Source organism: Antechinus flavipes, chromosome 1 (genome assembly GCF_016432865.1).
Source record: "Antechinus flavipes isolate AdamAnt ecotype Samford, QLD, Australia chromosome 1, AdamAnt_v2, whole genome shotgun sequence".
Classification (NCBI taxonomy): Eukaryota; Metazoa; Chordata; class Mammalia; order Dasyuromorphia; family Dasyuridae; genus Antechinus; species Antechinus flavipes.
Window position 1 is genome coordinate 165,397,115 of NC_067398.1, and position 19,551 is coordinate 165,416,665.

Genomic DNA, 19,551 nt, shown 5'->3' on the forward strand with positions numbered 1-19,551 from the left:
TGCCAAGTGTTTTATAAATGTAAGATTATAACCAGAGAAAAAAACATTATTTGTCCAATAATGTAGGAAAATCCCAATTAACAAAGAGGAGGTTATGTTCCAATAAAAACTGAAAATGAATGCTGTATAATTATAATAATCAAAATTGGCCCTAGAAATAAGAATACTTCCTTCCTTTCATTCAAAAAATGGGTGATTATGGGGACAGAGTGCTTCATGTTAAATATAGTTGTTGTGCTGATTTTCCAGAACTGATATTTTTCTTTGTAAAAAAATCTTACAAGGAAAATTTTGTCAAATATTGAGGGAGGACATGTTCATAAATTAATGTAATGGGTAATAAATATATATTTTTTAAAGACAGAAAGCAAAAGATATCAACAACACAATAATTTAAATTTTTTTAAAAAGATTGTGTCCCCAAAATATATTTGTATGTAAATTATTTGGATCTCAGAACACATTTTTCTTTTGAAACATATTAGAAATAATTAAAAAATAAGAATCTTCTTAATACATGATTCAGTTTAACAGTCTACAGCCCCATATTAGGCATAAGGAATATCAAGTAAAAGAAATAATCCCTATTCTCAAGGAATTTACCTTTTGCTACTGATGATATACACAATGAATATAAACTAAATATACAATAATGTTAAGAGGAAGAGAGAGCTAATAAATGTAGGAATCAAGAAAGGCTTCCTTATGGAGCTAGCATTTGAGCTGTGTGTGTGTGTGTGTGTGAAACAAATTTGGGATATGATAGGTATCCCACAAGATTGAAGTGAGGAAAGACAAGAATTTGAATGTCATGAGTAGAGAACAAATAGCTGGCAAGTCTGGAACAGAAAGTGAAGAAAGTGGGAAAGTAAGGTATAGAAATATAGAGGATTTTGAATGCTAAGCAGAGCATTTTGTATTTACTCCAGGAGGTAATAGGAGCTTATTGACTTAAGGGGTGGGGATAGGTAAGGTGACATGATTGGACTTGTGCTTTAAAAAAAAAATCATTGTAATGATTGAATGGAAGGTGCTTTGGGGTGGGGAGTAAACTTGATGTTATTGGCCATTGAGTCTAACTCTTTGGACCAGACCTGAAAAATGTGCTGGAGTGTATTATGGCAGACTTTAAATGCTGGATTTGAATTTATATTTTATCCTAGAGGCAACATAGAGGCTTTTTGCCTCTTTTTTAAAGGGGAGAAGAGAATGGCATTGTCAGATCTGGTTGGTTTGTTTTTAATAAATATTAATTTGGCAGTTACATGAGGGATTCACTGAAAAGGGAAGAGACTAACATAGAATTAGGGAGATCAATTAGGAAGATTTTGTGAAAGTGCAGGTGAAAAATTATTAGATTTTGAACTAGGATAAAAGCTATAAATAAAGATTTAATAGATGTGGATGTAGCATCAACTAAATTTGGAAATGGAGGTTGAAAGTAAAGGAAGAATTAAGAATTACTTTTACATTATGAACCTAAGTAACCATGGTGGGGATGCTAACAATTCAAATGAAGAATAAGGGATTGAGTTGGAGCCAGGGAAGGAAGGGAATTTATTATAAGTTGAATTTGAGATAGATCTAAGTCCCATTCAAAATGGAATTGAAATATACACAAATGTCTCTCTCATTTTCAAAGGCCAGGCTAATAAAGCACAAATTCAATCAACCAACCAACTAACATTTATAAAAGGCCTTCTAAGCCCTGGGCATAGAAAAAAAAAAATCAGACAGTCCCTACTCCCAAGGAGTTTACAATTTAATGGGGAAGACAAAATGCAAGAAATATATACAAAGTAAATTATATGCAGGATAAATAAGAAATAATTAAAGAGGGAAGGCACGGGAATTAAAAGGAATGGGGGAAGGCTTCTTGTACAATGTGGGATTTTTGCCACTTAGACCTATCCCACTCTTTGTCCAGGGTTACACAGCTAGTGAGTGGCTGAGATGGGATTTGAACTCAGGTCTTCATGACTCAAGGACTGGCACTCTATTACATTATCAACAACAAAGTGCAAGGCTTCTTGTGGAATGTGGCATTTCGGCCGGAACTTAATGAAATCTAGGGAGGTCAGTCGTCTGAGTAGAGCAGAGTGTTAGAGACATGGAGGACAACCTGACAAAATGTCAAGAGCCAAAAGATGAAGCATCTTGTTTACAAAACACCAAGAAGGTCAGTGTCAATAGATCAGAGTGTGTGTCAGAAAGTGAGGCTTGAGAAACCTGGAAAAGTAGGAAGGAACTAGATAATGAAGGGCTTTGAATGCCAAAGAGAGCCTTTTCTATTTCCTCCTGAAGGCAATAAAACTGAAGTTTTTTAGGTTGAAGTTGATTAGGTTAAGGGTTTAGGGTGACATGATTAGATCACCTTTCAATCCCCTCTTCAATACTACTCCCCTCCCAGGGTTTTTTGTTTGGTTTTTTTTTTTTGGACATTGTTCTCTCATGAATTAATTGTAGATGTGTCTTAAGGCTCTGTACTAAATTCTCCTTTCTTTCCTTTATATCTTGTTTTCCTTGGTGATCTTATTAGCTCTCATGATATCAATCATCATCTTTATGCAAATGATGAGCAAGAGTGGAATAGACTGTCAGGTAGCCATGGAATCAGTCAGCAAGATTCATTTTCCCGAGTTCAAATCCAATCTGACCTCAGACACTGTGACACTTCAATTTCCTCATTTGTAAAAATGAGTTGGAGAATGGAATGGCAAACCAATCCCATATCCATAAATACTCCAGATGAGGTCATGAAGAATCAGGCACAATTGAAAAATGACTGAACAGCAACAGAATGCAGATAATTCCCACATCTCCATTTCCAACATTATCTCTTCTCTTTCCTCAGCAACAATCATATATAAAGAGCTCATGCCTCCCCAAACTTCCCAACTTTCCCCTCTTCCCAACTTTCTTATTACTTCTAAAGGCATTTTCATTTTCCAATCTCAGTGTCGTCCTTGACTCCTTGTTTCCCCCCATTTCTAATTTGTGACTAAATTTTGCCATTTCTATCTTCACAATATCATATTTCTATCATTTTTTCTTCTCAAAAAACCACTACTCACAAAGGAACTTTTTAAATGGTCTCCCTGTCCTGTCTTCTCCTACTGTAATCTGTCCTCCACTCAGCTGCCATGCTGATTTTTCTGAAGCTCATTTCTTCTCCTCATATAAACTCCTTTGTCACTTAAAGCTCTTTATAACCTGGACACTTCCTACCTTTCCAGGTTTTTCTTCCTTTCCTTCCTTCCATGAACTAAATGACCCATCTACACTGGTCTAATTACAGTTCTTGGAATACCATATTCATTTCACATCTCTTTTTTTCTCACTGGTGGTGCCTTATGCCTAGAGCATTCTGCTCCCCTAACCTCCACCTCTTGATTTCCCTAGCTTCCTTTAAGACTTAACTCAATCTCATTTTCTAAAAAAGGCTTTTCTTGATCTCCTCAACTGCTAATGCCTTCCACTTATTCTTGTATATAATTGATATGTACTTAGTTATTTACATATTGTTTCTTCATTAGAATGTAAACTCTTTTATATTGGCTAGAAACTGGAAATTGAATGGATGCCATCAATTGGAGAGTGGCTAAATAAGTTATGGTATGTGAATGTTATGGAATATTATTTTTCTGTAAGAAACAACCAACAGGATGATTTCAGAGAGGCCTGAAGAAACTTACATGAACTGATGCTCAGTGAAATGAGCAGAACCAGGAGATCATTGTACATGGCAACAACAAGATTATATGATGATCAATTCTGATGATTCTTGAACAATGAGATGATTCACTTAGTTCCAGTTGTTCAGTGATGGAGAGAGGCATCTACACCCAGAGAGAGGACTGTGGGAACTGAGTGTAGACCATTTTCACTCTTTCTGTTGTTTGCTTGCATTTTGTTTTTTTTCTCAGGTTTTTTTTCCCCTTCTTGATCCGATTTTTCTTGTGCAGCAAAATAACTGTGTGTGTATATGTGTGTGTGTGTGTGTGTATTAGATTTAACATATTTTAACATATGTATTGAACTACTTGCCATCTAGGGGAGGAGGTGGGGGGAAGGAGGGAAAAATTTGGAACAGAAAGTTTTGCAAGGGTCAGTGTTGAAAAATTACTCATGCATATATTTTGTAAATAAAAAGCTTTAATAAAATAAAATTTAAAAAAAGGAATGTAAGCTCTTTGAAGATGGGGATTGTTTTTGCATTTCTTTGTATCTCCAGCATTTAACATGTGCCTTCTTAGCACAATAATAAATATGACTGACTAAACAACTTATACCCTAAAATAGTGGCTCCAACCTCTAATAAACATTGAACTTCATTTAAATTACTCTATATTCTTCTATCGTCCTTGTTAATATAATTCTTAACAAGGTATAATTGGGCTTTTTATTAAAAGATAGAACAATAAAATTGAAATGCTAGATATAGTATTTGAGTAAACTCAACTTTGTACTCTACTACTTATTAGATTTATAATCCTGGTCAAATTATTTTGATTATTTGGGGCATTATTTTCCAGATCTCTAAGATGTGAATATTGGACCAGCTGATTATAGGATTATGATCTTGTGCAGAACCAGAGAGACCTTGTCCAAATCCTTTATTTTACAGGTGAGGAAATGGAGGTCTAAGTTAAGTGAACTGGCTAAGATCACAAGTAGTAAGTATGGAATAGATGGAATTTGAATCCAGACCCCTTTGATTCAGAATCAATGTTTCTTTTGACATATCCCATTGTCCTTATTGTTCTAGAGCCTGTGACTTTATTTTCTCCTGTTTTCACTTAGTTATTTCATCAGTAGTGTGGCTTAGTGTTTCAAAGAGCCAACTTTTAAGTCAAGGAGATTTTTTTCATACTTTCTTTACTTAGGAATAAATCTGATTTCTTTTCTTTTTTGTAAACCTTATTTTCAAGTCATTGATTCTAAGGAATAGCTAAATTCCTTACTTCTTGGCCTTTGTTTAGCTGTCACAGTATTATAAAAGATGCTCAAGTTGAGGGACCATGATAATAAAATTGTATTTCTTTGGAGTTCTGTCCAACCAGCTGTTTAAAGAGCAGAATATTTGAGAGAAGATGCAAGATGCATTTGATTTTGCTTTATATCTTGAGGCTTATCACCTAAATTTGATTCTGTTAACATTGCATAAAATACTCATCTTTTTTTTTTAAATACATTTTATTTTGGTGCCTTTTGTCTTTACATCATAGTGGTTTCCAACCCTCCCTTGTGACAAAGAAAAACAATTAAGCCAAAACTTCTGACACAGAAACCTTTTCTGACAGTGCATATTTATGCCCTTTTAAGCCCCTAGTAGTCTCCCACCTCTCTGCAGTGAGGGAGGAGGTATGTTTTATCATCTCTTCTCCAGGCCCTTCCTTCCTTGGGTTTTTTCAGTTACTCCAAGTTCAACCTCCTTTTAGGGATCTTTCATTTACAATGTTATAGTCATTATATGTTTTACTCTTGTGGCTTATCTGTTTAAATGTATGCAAAAATAGTAGTTTAAAAAAAATACCAATTTGTAATCATTTATATATTTAGAAGCAGAATGGTACAATGGGATTAAAATAGATTTGAAGTTAAGAGAGCACTGATTCAAATTCAGACTGTCACATACTGTGGGTTTGTCTTTGGGGCCAGTCACTTCCTTTTTATGGAGTCTCAGTTTCCTCCTCACTAAAATAGGAATAATAATAATAATACTTGTACTTCCTGCCTAACACAGGGTTGTTGTGAGGAAGATACTCTATAACTTTAAGCCTTATAGAAATATGAGTTATAATGAAGAAAACCATGGAACATTTAAATGGCTGCAGTGAAGCAGTTGGTTTGAAAAATAGTTACTCTCATCACATTTTTACACAAGAGGGAGGAGGCTTAGAATTTGGTTGCATTTTTTATAGAAAAGGTAGGAAGCAAAATAATATACAAGAGGATATTGAAGGAAAATTTCATTCTCATTGGGACATTTCTCATGAATTTTCTTTTAGAAATAAGAATAAATAGTATCACAAAATAGAGTGGCATTTTCCTTAGGATTCCAGACAAAGGCGGAACATCTCAGATGATTTGTTTTGTTGGGATTCAGTGGATAGAGCAATCATTGGGCTAGAATCAGGAAGATCTGAGTTCAAATGTGAACTCAGATATTTGCTAGGTGACTCTGGACAAGTCATTTAACCTCTTGTTTCAGTTTCCTCTTGTAAAATGAGGGTAATAATAGCACCCATTTATCAGCGTTATTTACAGGATCAAATGAGATAACATTTGTAAATTTAGCACAATGCCTTAGCACTTAATTAATTAATGCTTATTTCCTTTCCCTTGTATTCAAAAATATATGCTTTATTATACCTAGCTAGAAACTGAACCTGAACTGGGCTAAGCTTTGATTAGGAAAAGTAGGTACTGGACAAAGGGATATAATTTCAGGACCATTCTAAAATCTCTTTTCCCCTGAAAATGCTTTGTTCTTTACTATTCACTCCTTAGATTCTTAGAATTCCACAATTAGAAATTCATTCCTTTGCTTAAATACAAATGGACTTTGGCAAGGTAACTTATCAAGACTTATTAAGAATAGATAGAATTAAATATCTTTAGAAGAATTGCACATTTAACCTATATCAGATTGCTTGTTGTGGTGGTGGTGGGGCATGATGGGGGAAGAGGGAGAAAAATTTGAAACAAAAAGTTTTGCAAAGGTGAATATTGAAAAATATCTTTGCATGTATTTGGAAAAATAAAGTACTTTAATTTTTTTTTTTTTATGTGATTTTGAGATTCTTTCTTAACTGGTTTTCGTGAAAGGTGAGGAATGTAAAGCATTCAGTTCATTGAATTTATTAATACCTACTATGTCCAGGGCACTTTAATAAGCACAGGGGATTTAAAAACTCCAAACTTCCCAGTGAGTTCTACTCCCAAAAAACCTATATTTTTATTTTATCTTCTCCCCCTCCCCCCTTTTTTTGGGAAGCTTTTTATTTTCAAAACATATGCAAGGATGATTTTTCAACATTGACCCTTGCAAAACCTTGTGTTCCAATTTTTCTCCCCTTTTCCCTTCCTTCCTCCCCTCCTCCCCTAGATGTTAAGTAATCCAGTATATGTTAAACATGAAACCTACATTTTTCTTATGATGAATGCATAGAAAGGATAAAAGAATAGAAAAAGGAGAAACTGGGACAGGAAGGAATTTTCTTTCTTTATAGTTTTGCCAAAGGCTAGCTGTGGTCAAGAGTTGTCTTTATTAACTTTATTTATTGTATTGACCTCTAAACTGTGAATGACTCCAACTGTACAAAGCAGGCCTAGAAACAGGTTTTTAGAGATCAGGTAGAGGCTTAATGAATCAATTTTAGTGTGAGGAATGTGGTTTACAAAACAGAAGCTCTCTTGGGAAGAAGACCGTGCCTTTTGCAATAAAGGCACAGTTTTTATACACAAATGAAAAGTGGGAAGGAAGGAGGAAAGTGGCTTATAAACAATCACGTTTTTGTGGCCTAAGTAATTTTCCACAAGCCCGTTACTGTAAGAAAATTTAGGGTATGATTGTTGCAAATTTCAGGGTTTGTTACTTGGAAGGGACAGAACTCAAGATCTGTGGGATGAGAACAAGTTCTGCAATCTTTGATTCATTTCATTTAACATAGATAGGAGAGTGTTGTCAAGAATTGATTGATCATTTTAAGTTGCATTGTGAGACTTTGACAGCCAAGTCAGAATCTGCTGGGAAAATGGTAGCTCTGAAAAATCTAAATTATTAGTATATTCATTACACATATCATATCAGTTAATATGAATATTAGAATTTTTTTCATAGCTTCATCATTTAAATTTGATTTTGTTCCTAAAATTTTCAAATTTTGTGAAGTGAAAAAAAGTCTACTTAGACTTTTGTAGATAGTGCTAATTCAAAGGTTGGGTTGCATGATTATTCTGAATTCAAAGTAATCTGTGACTCCACAACCTCTCAAGCTCCAAATATGTTTTACTTTTCAATAATCAGCCAGAGGACACAATTAATTTTGAGTAAAGCATTTACTGAAATGGGTTGTATGAAGAGTAGCAACAAAATATATTCCACAAACCTCTCTCACAAATACACCTAACATTAGAAAGAATAAGTACATGTACATAGAAGTTGTAAGATTCACACATTGGATTCATACATGGTCATGGCATATTGGAGTTGATGTTTCATATCACTAATATTCAGGGTCATTATTGTCCTAGAACTGTTCCTGATTGTATTGGTCTCACAGTCTCTGTTAGATTACACTCCACTGGCTGCTGCCGCATACTGGTTGGCCATGATTCCTATTAAGCCCAAGCTTCTGGCTCAGCTGAAGTCTTCAGTGGTTTTGCAGTCCAAGTACGATGCTGCATAGGAACCATATGGATTGGCTTTTTCTCTCTCCAATCGTCTGGATGTATCAGAGAATCCTTTCTCTAGAAGATACAGTACTTGGAACTCTCAAATTAGGAACTCTTTAACTTGGATTTTACCCATGAAGCAATCCTTAAAGTAGGTGCTGACCCTTCTGTGCTAGTAGGCTAGGTTATATGTAGGGATCTTCTCCACAGAAGCTTGGGGTTTAGGCTGCAGTAGTCTTGACTCCTCCTTTCAGCCTGCATATAAGCACATAGGTACTGTGTCTGTGTGTTTTCTGCTGTAAGATACCATTACTCATGATGGAAGAGAAGAATCAAGAAGTCCTTTTCCTCCTTGGTGCATTCTCCAATAAGTAAACTAAAATTATTGATAGGCTTGCTTGAAGTAGTGATAACTTAATTTTTTTTTTTTGGGGGGGGTGTAGTAGGAGGGAATTTCAACTGATAAGAGCTTCAGAAATGGAAGCTACTTATATCTGTATGACACTTCCCTTTCATTTTATGAGTCTTCTTTCAAATAGACATTGCCTATGAATATCTTTCTAAGTGCCAAACAACACTTAATATCAAGCCATTTACTTGACATTTGTGTTTAATAACTGTAAAAAAATAACTTAATGGTAACTTTAGAACTGGAATAAATCATCTTTTCTTTTGAAAGTTGCATTTTTAAGAGCCCAGAATGTGTTCTAGATCTCATTTCTTAGTCTCTTTTCCTGATGGCATCACACAAACAATACTGGCAGTAATTCAGAGGTGTTACTTAACAAAGCTGACAATACCACCATTGCCACTCAACAATATCTGTTTTTCCTCCACTGTTTTTGCCATTATTTAAACTAAAGAGATCTGTTCTCTTTTTTCCCTTTTTCTTGCTTCCTTCCTTCTTTCCTTCCTCTTTCCCTCTCCCTTCCTCTCTCCCTTCCTCTTTCTTCCTTTCTTTCTATCTATCTTTCTTTCTTTTTCTTCCTTTCTCCCTCTCTCCTTTCCTCCTCTCTCCTTTCCTTCCTTTCTCCCTCCCTTCCTTCCTTCTTTCCTTCCTCCTTTTTTCTTTCTTTCTTTCTTCCTTTCTTTCTTTCTTTCTTTTTCTTCCTCTCTCCTTCCCTTCTCCTTCCCTTTCTCTCTCCCTCCCTCCCTTTTTCCTTCCTCTCTCCCTCCCTTTCTCTCTCCTTTCCTCTTTCTTTCTCTCTCTTTATCTTTTTTCTATATCTCTTTCTTTATCTTTCTTTCTTTCCTCATATAGAGAATACTCTTTTACCTGTCACGTCATTAAAAACTTTGACTTCATTTCAACAATTATTGCTAGACTAATAAATAGTTACTTGGGACTATAGTAACTGTGGTGATGGATTCAACTATATCTTAATCAGGATGAAGGGAGATGTATTCTGATCTATGTCCTCTAAAGTAGCACTAAACTATTTTTTTTCTATACCTTTAAAAAACTGATAATTCCCTGTTTTGCTGGAAGAGACTGAGTTTGTTAGTTTTGATCAGTATTATGTTGAATTCAGAGGAAACAATTACTTTCAAATTTTCAATAATTTCAAATCAGAAGTATTTAAGATTTTAATTTTTATATTCTAGTAAGTAAAATCAGTATGGGTGGTCATTTGAACATTTTTTGTTTGCAATGAAGTGGTATTTGTACACTGATAGTGGGTTTTGGTAATTGTTTTGAATACTGGGAACCTTCTATTCATTTCCGCAAATTTTACTTTTTCTATTAAATTTAAGTGTTATGACTATTTCTCTTACTTGTAGATAAGTGTGTTCTTCTGTATATTAAAAGCACATTTGAGTAATGAGTGTGGTGATTGAATTGCCCCCAAAACTGGAAGAGGAAACCTTTGGAGGGGAAGATGACATGACAGATGGAGATCTAGGAAATGGTCTTGGCAGAAAACCTGGTGGTATTTATGAAGCAGAAGATTCAAAGGCATCCAATTCCAGAATAGGATCCTTTTCTTTATCTCCAGGAAAGGGGGAAGAAAGCAACAGTACCATTTTTCGTTATTTCAAGCATCATAATTCACATGGCACATCTTCCAAAAATCATGGATTTGCAAGTTGTAAAAGACAAAATAGTACTGGTAAGACAAAATTTCTCATTTCCCCCTTTATTCTGAGTGATTAAAGCAAATTAAAAATTTTCCAAACACTTCATTTTGAGTATTCATTTGTAACTTTAGTATTTCTCTTCTTCTGGATACTTTATAGGATTGTTGATATGAGTATTCACTTTTTTTGTTTGTTTGTTTTTGCTTTTTTTGCTACCACAAAAGTGCTGCCATAAATATTTTGGTTTATATGGGACCTCTTCCTTGATGTGCTTATCAGCTCTCATGTGTTAAATTATCATCTTCATGGAGATGACTTCCAAATTTCTATGTCCATCCCTAGTTTCCCTCCTAAGTATAGTAATGCACTTACCTTTGCCCTTAGCAACTACTTTCTGGATTTCTTGACCTAGATGTCCAATAGTAACCTAAAACTGAACAGGTCCCATCTGGAATGCTTTAATTTGTTTCTGCTGTTGTTCATTTGTGTCTGACGTTTTATGACTTTCTGAACCATAGAAAGCTAGGTCTTTCTATACTCCATTATCTCTTGAAGTGTATCCAAATTCATGTTCTTTTTTTCCATGACACTATCTATCCTCTCATACTCTGTCATCTCTTTCTCCTTTTGCCTTCAGTCTTCCAAATATCAGGGTATTTTCCAATAAATCTCTTCTTCTCATTGTGTGGCCATAGTATTTAAGCTTCATTTTCAATATTTGTCCTTCCAATTAGTAGTCTGAATTAATTTCTTTAAGTGTTCCCACACCTAAATCGCCCCCTCTTCCAATCTTCTGTTGAGGGCACTATCTCACTTCAGTAACCTAAGTTCACAATCTTGGAGTTATCCTTGACTTCTCCCACTCCCTCAACTCCTGAATCAATTATATATATTTCATTCGTACCTTCTCTCCTTTATTATGGTCTCTCCACCAATTCATGTCTTCATCACCTCATCTGTACTAGTCAATATTCTATCTCTACCACCAGAGGTCATCCTACCTCCAGTCTTTCCTCTCCAATACAGTTTCTACATGGTTGCTAAATCAGTATTTCACACCCTGCTCATTTCATACTTCATTCCCCCAGAAAATCTTCCAAAAATCCCTCGTGATTTTTGGGTAAAATATAAGCCACTCAACCTGATTTATTTTTTACCACCTGTTATTTAAATCCCTGTTTCCTACCTACTTGTCTTAATAAATACTAGTTGATACTACCCTTTTTATTTCATATCGTTTCCCTTTCCACACTGTTTCAATCACATGCAATTGTTAACAATTTATGACATTACATTTTTCACTTCTGCCTTTGCCAAGTGGGTTCCCCATGTGGCCCTTTTGCCTCCTAGCATCCTTAGTTTTCTTCAGAGTCCAGCTCAGATATTGTCTCCTACAGGAGTACTTTCCTAATGATCTTCCTAGTAGCATTATTTTCCTGTTAAAATATTTTGTGTATGTGTGTATCTATGTATATATAAATTTACTTATGCATATGTCTCCTCCCTTCTCTTTTCAGTAGAATAATAAACTCCTTGAGGGTAGAAATAATTTCATTTTTATCTTTGTACCTCTGGATTCCTTCTGTTTTTGTCCTTACAACATGAATCAATAGGAATTGTGGGTATGAACAATCTATTCACTTTGATCACATACTTTCAAATTGTTCTGAAGGGTTCCCCAAACAATTCATAGCTCCATTAACTAACTGCTTAGTGTACCTGTGTTCTCACAGCATTCTGTTTCCAATATTTGACTATTCCCATCTTTTATTATCTTTGCCAGTTTGGTTATTGTGAATGGAAACCTTAGAGTTGTTTACTAATATGCTAATGATTCAGAGCATTGAAAAAATTAGGCATTAATCATGTGCATTTCTTTTTTTCCTTATTTATTTTTTATTAAAGCTGTTCAAATCCTTTGGCCATTTATTTAATAAGGAATCCTTTGCTCTTTTGTTCCATTGCTTCAAAATAGTTAACATAGAAATGAAAGTTAATGTCACAGAAATGAGACTCATTGTTATCTATTTCATGGGTCTCTGGCTAAAAAGTTCATTTTCTGATCAACCTGTTGGTAATTATTTTCCTACTTGGCTAGTTATTATATAGCAGTCAGATTCCCTGGCGTAAAATTTGGTAGGCTTATATTTTACTGGCTTAACCTTCTAGTGCCAGGATCACCTCCATGCCATAAGAAAGCATTGAAGTAAGAATTTTCTAAAGTATATGAAAAATATCTGACACTAATAATGATAATTCACATTTATGTAGTACTTATTTTTTTCTGAATTAGTTGGGATTAAGTGACTTGCCCAAGGTCACACAGGTAGGAAATAGTATCTGAGGCCAGATTTGAACTCAGGTCCTCCTGACTTGAGGTCTAGTGCTCTATTCACTGTGCCATCTAGCTACCCCTTTGTAGTACTTTAAAAAAGAATAAATGTTCAATCCTTTTAGACATTTTTTCATATTTGTCATGTTGTACAAGAAAAATTAGCCCAAAAGGGAAAGACAAAGAAAAAGCAAGCAAACAAACAAACAAAAAAGATAAAAATACTATGCTTTGATCCACATTCATTCTCCATAGTTGTCTCTGGATGCAGATGGCATTTTCCATCCTGTCTGTTGGAATTGTCTTGAATCACTGCATTGCTGAAAAGAGCCAAGTCCATCACAGTTGATCATCACATAATCTTCTTGTTACTGTGTCTCTTGGTTCTGCTCATTTCACTCAGCATCAGTTCATATAAGTCTTTCCAGGCTTTTCTGAAATCAGGCTGCTTTAGCTCTGTCTTTTTTCATTAAATGATCTTTAAGGTTTTTTAATAGTTCTAAATCCTATGATTAGTGTGATAGCACTGTCATTTTTTAACTGTATCCTACAGCTTTGCCACTGTGACCTTGAGATATTCTGCTGGGTTAATCCATTCTTGAAATCCTATCACAAATGATCAAAGATTATGGAATTTTCAAAAGACATGCAAATGAGGCATGTGACAAAATGTTTTAAATCATTAATAATGAGAAAAATGCAAATTGTAACAATTTAGATTTCATCCCAAATTATCAAAGATCATGAAAAGATGGTAGGTGCCAATGTTGGAATAACAGTGGAGAGACAAGCAAACAAATCCACTGTTGTTGATAGAGCTACGAATTGCTACAAACATTCTGAGAAATAATTTGGAAAGTAGTGTTTATACCTTTTCACTCAGGAATGCCATTGCCTGGCATGTACTTGAGGAAGTAAAAAACAGAAAGTCTAATGAAATTTCCAAATATTCATTGCAGTGCTTTTTGAAGTAGCATAAAACTGGAACCAAAGTGGATGTCTATTATTTATGGAATGGCTGAACATATTGGAGTCTATGAATATAGTGGGCTATTTGTGTACTGAAAGAGAAATGACATATGAACAATTCAGAAAAACATGTAAAGATCTTGTATGAATTTGATACAGAGCAAAGGAATAGGAACTGAGAAATATAAAAACAAAAATGACCACAGTAAAGTAATGATAAATAACACTAAAAAAAAAAAAATCATAACTGAACATGACATCTTATTTGGAAAAAATTGAGGTGATTGCTGCTGTGGAATTTACCTGCAGTTAGACAGCGTCATAAATCTGTTTTGATTTAATGATACCTTTCTCTTAAGAGGGAGAATTTTTTTTTTTTAAGAGGGAGAATTCTAATGGGAGGTGGTTATTGAGAAATAATGATGATATGAAAAACAAACAGACAAACAAACAAAAAACCCTAAATAGTACTTTCATAGAGTCTTGGGGGAAAAACCATGACGTAAATTGTACTTCAATTACTAATTTAATTTTGGTTCATGTTCAAAATAGCAATAAAGAAGAAAACAGTACTAGGAATTTCTTGCCAATGATAACACTTTCTTTTTATTTAACTTTACTCAAAAGACTTGACCAATTTCTCTTTAACTGCTCACTTGAAGATTGGTGATTTGTGTTTTTCCATGTCATTGTCACAACAAAAATAAAAACTGTATGATTCTTACCTCACTTTTATTCATATAAAGCTTAACTTTTAGAAATTTCATGTAAAATTGAGCACAATTTCAGAAAGGGAAAATGTAACTGAAGCCATAAATTAATTTTAATCATTCTTGTGAAATTAATTACATATAATGTATCAAAACATTCCTGATCAAATATCCCTATAATTTTATTGATAAAATTGAAACCTAGTGCTTAGCACAGTGCCTGGCACATAGAAGGGCTTAATAAATATTGATTGATTGAAACTAAAAATAGTATAATAAAATTGATGGAGGGAACCCTGAAACTGTCCTGATTTTGCAGGGTGGCGGGGGAAGAAACTCTCCTCAGACAGAGAGCCATCCTTCAGGGCACTTAAGTGGTTTCATGAAGATTGGTCCAGGACCACTCCCTCTTTAGTTTGAACTTAAATGGTCTTATTTAGCTGGAGATCTGAACCTGATATCTCTATTGAGTAGCTGCACCCTCTGTTGAGCTGAAAATTAGTCTAGGATCCTATTTAGCTTGAACTTAAGTGATGTTATTCAACTGGGAATCTAGGCCTGGGGGCAGTGACAACATTGAAGTAATTTCACTCAATTGAAACTTTAGTTTCAGATTTCCTATTTAAAGGGCAATTTAGGGGCTCATTTCTTGGCAGAGGCCTAAAAGCAGGAATATGCCATGCTAAGGGACCTCTCTTTGCCATAGCTGTCTGCCAGGACCCCCTGCCTTCTGTGAGGACATTCTCTTCTCAGAGTTAACCACTCTTTATCTCTGCAGGGTTTCTCTGCTAGTACCTTTATCTCTCTATCAGGCCACTAGCAAAAGCTGACTTCTCAGTGCCAATAAACTTCCTTTTGCCAGTCTAATATTTTGGGTACATTGGACCCACACCAACCAAAGAGGGATTCCCATAACTCTCTGCATTGTCACTAACCGCATCATTTGGTTCCCTGATCACATCAAAATAGTATACTCTCTAAATTACTTTTCCATTATATATAGCATTTGATTAGAATCTCTGTTATGGGCCTTGCTTTACCCATTACAGAATGTATTTTTAAAAATTGTTTTAACTGTTGTTCTATATCTTTTTTTTTTTAAACATTTTAATCTTTATTTGTAAACTGTTTGAATAGTATGTGCAGCTTTGTTGGGTTCACTTGTGGATTGGGAGAAAAGTATATTTGGTTTTTTATGAAAAAAGGATATCTTTTATCTGCTTAAATGTTAAAAGTACTAAATTATGCATTTAATTTCATAGATTCTACTCATTCAGAATTATCAAATGAAGAATTAAGACAACAACTTCATGATGTTTTACAGGTAAATTCTTTGATCTTTGCTATTGTGAAAACTGTATTTGAATCTAAAATAAAGATATTTAAATAAAATTAAAAGTATGTGGAAGACAAATGTTTAAATTTCTATATGTTGTAACTAAGTCTCAGCATGTTCTTTCTTTTCAAGCTCAGGCATTGTCCTTCATCTTAAACCCCATTTTCTCTCAAAGAGATTATATTTGGTAATGAATCTTTCAAGCTTCCTCTTTCACAGCTTTTTGTTTATAGCCATGAAGACCAAGAAGTCCACATCACCTCTTTCCCTCGGTCTCCTTACTTTTAGGAGAATGTGTAGTCTTGACTAGTCTTCCCTCAAATGCAGAAGTACAAAGAGTAGTTCAGCGGTATGGAAATGAGCATAGGGCTGATTTTTGTAGAGAGGGAGGTTTAGAGTTAAAGGCTTGAACAAGAGCAAGTAGATATGAAGCTGTGTTTGTAATATTTTAGTTTAATGTTAAGTAACCACTGAGTTTTGATTGCTCTGAAATGCAAATGATCTGTAATGAAATGCAATGATTTGCAAATACAAATAAAGCAAAATCAATCTTCAGAATTGATTCGCAATGGGTCACTTTTAACCTATAGGTGGTTTATTTATTCCCACAGTGCTCTAAGGCCATAATTAAATATAAGCTAATTGAATTTGTGTTTTATAGATGGTATGTGGAGGACAGAAGAGATCTTAGCCTTATTTTTTCTGCAATTTTCCTTCTTTAGGAAGTAGAAAGTCTGAGAATTGAACTTGAAGCATCACAAAGACAACTAGAGGGAAAAAGGGAAGCACTTAAAATTCTCCAAAGCATGGTAAAAAAAAAAAAAATTTAAAATTGTAATAATGTATTCATATGTTTAAGTGGTATGATTTCCAATTTTTTATATTAACCAAGAATATAATTTTTAAAAATCTGTTTTTTACTGACCCTTTAGTTCTCTTTTTAAACCTTTTAATGTATTCACTTCCACATTTGCATCATTCTCAACTACTATAGTTGTTAATGATTATCAACTTATAGAAATCTGCTTCTTCCCAAATAAACTTTGGTCTTTTGTTTTCCTTTAAGGGGACAGTACTGATATAGAGATGAGATAACACAACTTGAGATGGGAAATTTAAAAATTAATTTAACTAAATAAATATTTTTTTAAAATTTTAAATAATAATTTTTATTTTGAACACTAAAAAAGAGCATTTCCATATACATTGTAGAACAGAAAAAAATGGCTTATAGGTGAAACTATAATTCACTTTTATGTACAAGTTGTCTTCCTTTTTAAATTATATACTATATATTTATAATATATATATATATATATATATATATAAAACTAAATTATGCCATAGCTTCCAAAGTTGTCCTTTTTGTGAATTTTTTTCTGAACTTTCTTTTGTTAAGAGAGAGATTTTAACATAATAGAAGTAGTTGGGAGACCATCCAGAAATTTCTGGTTGGGAGTCAAAATTCCTAGCTATGTCACTATATTGATAATATAATACTTCTCTTTTTAACTATTGGAAAGGAAATTATACATTGATTTATATTATTAGGAAAGATCTTTGTTGAGAGTTGTCTGATGTTCTTTTTCAGTCTTTGCCCTAAATTAACAAATTTCAAAGTTGGTAGTAAAACAAGATATAATGGAATATTGTGCCAGAGCTGTTTTATAATTTACTATTTCAGTTGTTTTAGCATTTTCTTATTTTATTTTTGTCAAATTTATATTGTCTTCTATACTATGGTAATTAAAAAATACTTTCACCATACATACAGGAATGATTATTAGTGAGCTTTAAATGAATAATAGTTTAACTTTGTTTTGCTTAGGCAATATTTAGTAAAGCTACTAACCATACCAAAGAAATACTTCAGAAATCAGAAGAACAGAAGAAATCTTTGGAAAAGGTGAGAACAGATTTCAGAATAGATCTGTATAATGCAGCACAACTTTGAAACTAAATTCTACATTTATTACTTTTAGCCTTTGAGGGCCCAGGTGACAAGCATTTGATTTGTCTTATTCCTTTCCCCTTCCCAGTTTTGAATTTTGCTGAATAATTGTTTTAATGGAAATTACGATATTCTAGCTTATATTTATTTGTATAGTTGTCTAATAGATTCTTCTAGACTACATTTGATGAGGTGCAAATGATGAGGTAGTGATAGTGAAGAGGTGCAAGAATTGGGATGGGGAATCCCCTCTGGTCCAATGTGAAAAAATTCACAAACCCGAAAATCTTAGTGGCAAGAAAAGGGAATTTTATTGTTCACTAAGAAGGAAGCTTTCTTAGCTCCTCATTAGGAGTTTGGCATTGAGAAGTCAGCTTTGGATATGAACAGACAATTTTCAGATGATGAAATTGAAACTATTACCACTCACATGACAGAGTGTTCCAAATCACTATTGATCAGAGAAATGCAAATTAAGACAACTCTGAGATATCACTACACACCTGTCAGATTGGCTAAGATGACAGGAAAAAATAATGATGAATGTTGGAGGGGATGTGGGAAAACGGGGACACTGATGCATTGTTGGTGGAGTTGTGAACGAATCCAACCATTCTGGAGAGCAATCTGGAATTATGCCCCAAAAGTTATCAAACTGTGCATACCCTTTGATCCAGCAGTGTTTCTACTGGGCTTATACCCCAAAGAGATACTAAAGAAGGGAAAGAGACCTGTATGTGCCAAAACGTTTGTGGCAGCCCTGTTTGTAGTGGCTAGAAACTGGAAAATGAATGGATGCCCATCAATTGGAGAATGGCTGGGTAAATTGTGGTATATGAATGTTATGGAATATTATTGTTCTGTAAGAAATGACCAACAGGTTGAATACAGAGAGGCTTGGAGAGACCTACATGGACTGATGCTAAGTGAGATGAGCAGAACCAGGAGATCATTATACACTTCGACAACGATATTGTATGAGGATGTATTCTGATGGAAGTGGATTTCTTTGACAAAGAGACCTAACTCAGTTTCAATGGATAAATGATGGACAGAAACAGCTACACCCAAAGAAGGAACACTGGGAAACGAATGTGAACTATTTGCATTTTTGATTTTCTTCCCGAGTTATTTTTACCTTCTGAATCCAATTCTCCCTGTGCAACAGGAGAACTGTTTGGTTCTGCAAATATGTATTATATCTAGGATATACTGAAACATATATAGGACTGCTTGCCATCTTGGGGGGGGTGGTGAAGGGAGGGAGGGGAAAAAACGAAACATAAGCGAGTGCAAGGGATAATGTTGTAAAAAATTACCCTGGCATGGATTCTGTCAATACAAAGTTATTATTAAATAAAATAAAATTTAAAAAAAAAAAAGAGAGAAGTCAGCTTTGCTAGGAAGACAGACTTCTTAGTAGCAAGGTCCTGTCAGGAAGGCAACAAAGATTAATACTGAGAAGAGAATATCTCCACAATGGGCAAAAGTCCTGGGAGGCAGCTTTGCCAAGAAGAGAGCTTCCTTGGCAAGCATAGTCCTGTATCGGACTTCTGCCAAGATTTGGGGTTCAGAGTTGTCTTTTATTAACCCTCTGAACTTGGGATTCAATTCAAAATTGATGAGATTCCTTCAATGTTGTCAGTGCCCCAGGTTTACATCTCCAATTGAAAAGAGATCACTTATCTTGGGTGTGACCACATCTCTGACCAGATAACTGGGTGTTGTATGGGAAAGGTATGCTTTTCCCAGGGGACAGCCTGAGACCCCAATC

At 34.4% G+C, this 19,551-nt stretch overlaps 1 protein-coding gene across 5 annotated transcripts in view; it reads left to right on the forward strand.

The window, feature by feature from the left end:
• The window catches only part of CCDC125 (coiled-coil domain containing 125), an 80,181-nt gene that overhangs the window by 6,780 nt on the left and 53,850 nt on the right, over window positions 1-19,551 (forward strand). For 3 of the 5 annotated variants that reach the window (XM_051992700.1, XM_051992690.1, XM_051992663.1), the window contains exons 2-5: window positions 10,183-10,511; window positions 15,753-15,814; window positions 16,549-16,635; window positions 17,655-17,732. In XM_051992700.1, the coding sequence (XP_051848660.1) occupies window positions 10,223-10,511; window positions 15,753-15,814; window positions 16,549-16,635; window positions 17,655-17,732 (516 nt within the window). In that variant the 5' untranslated portion in view covers window positions 10,183-10,222. Of the gene's footprint in view, window positions 1-4,519; window positions 4,628-10,182; window positions 10,512-15,752; window positions 15,815-16,548; window positions 16,636-17,654; window positions 17,733-19,551 lie in introns of those variants that run through there. The other 2 variants (XM_051992673.1, XM_051992681.1) reach the window with 2 other exon arrangements.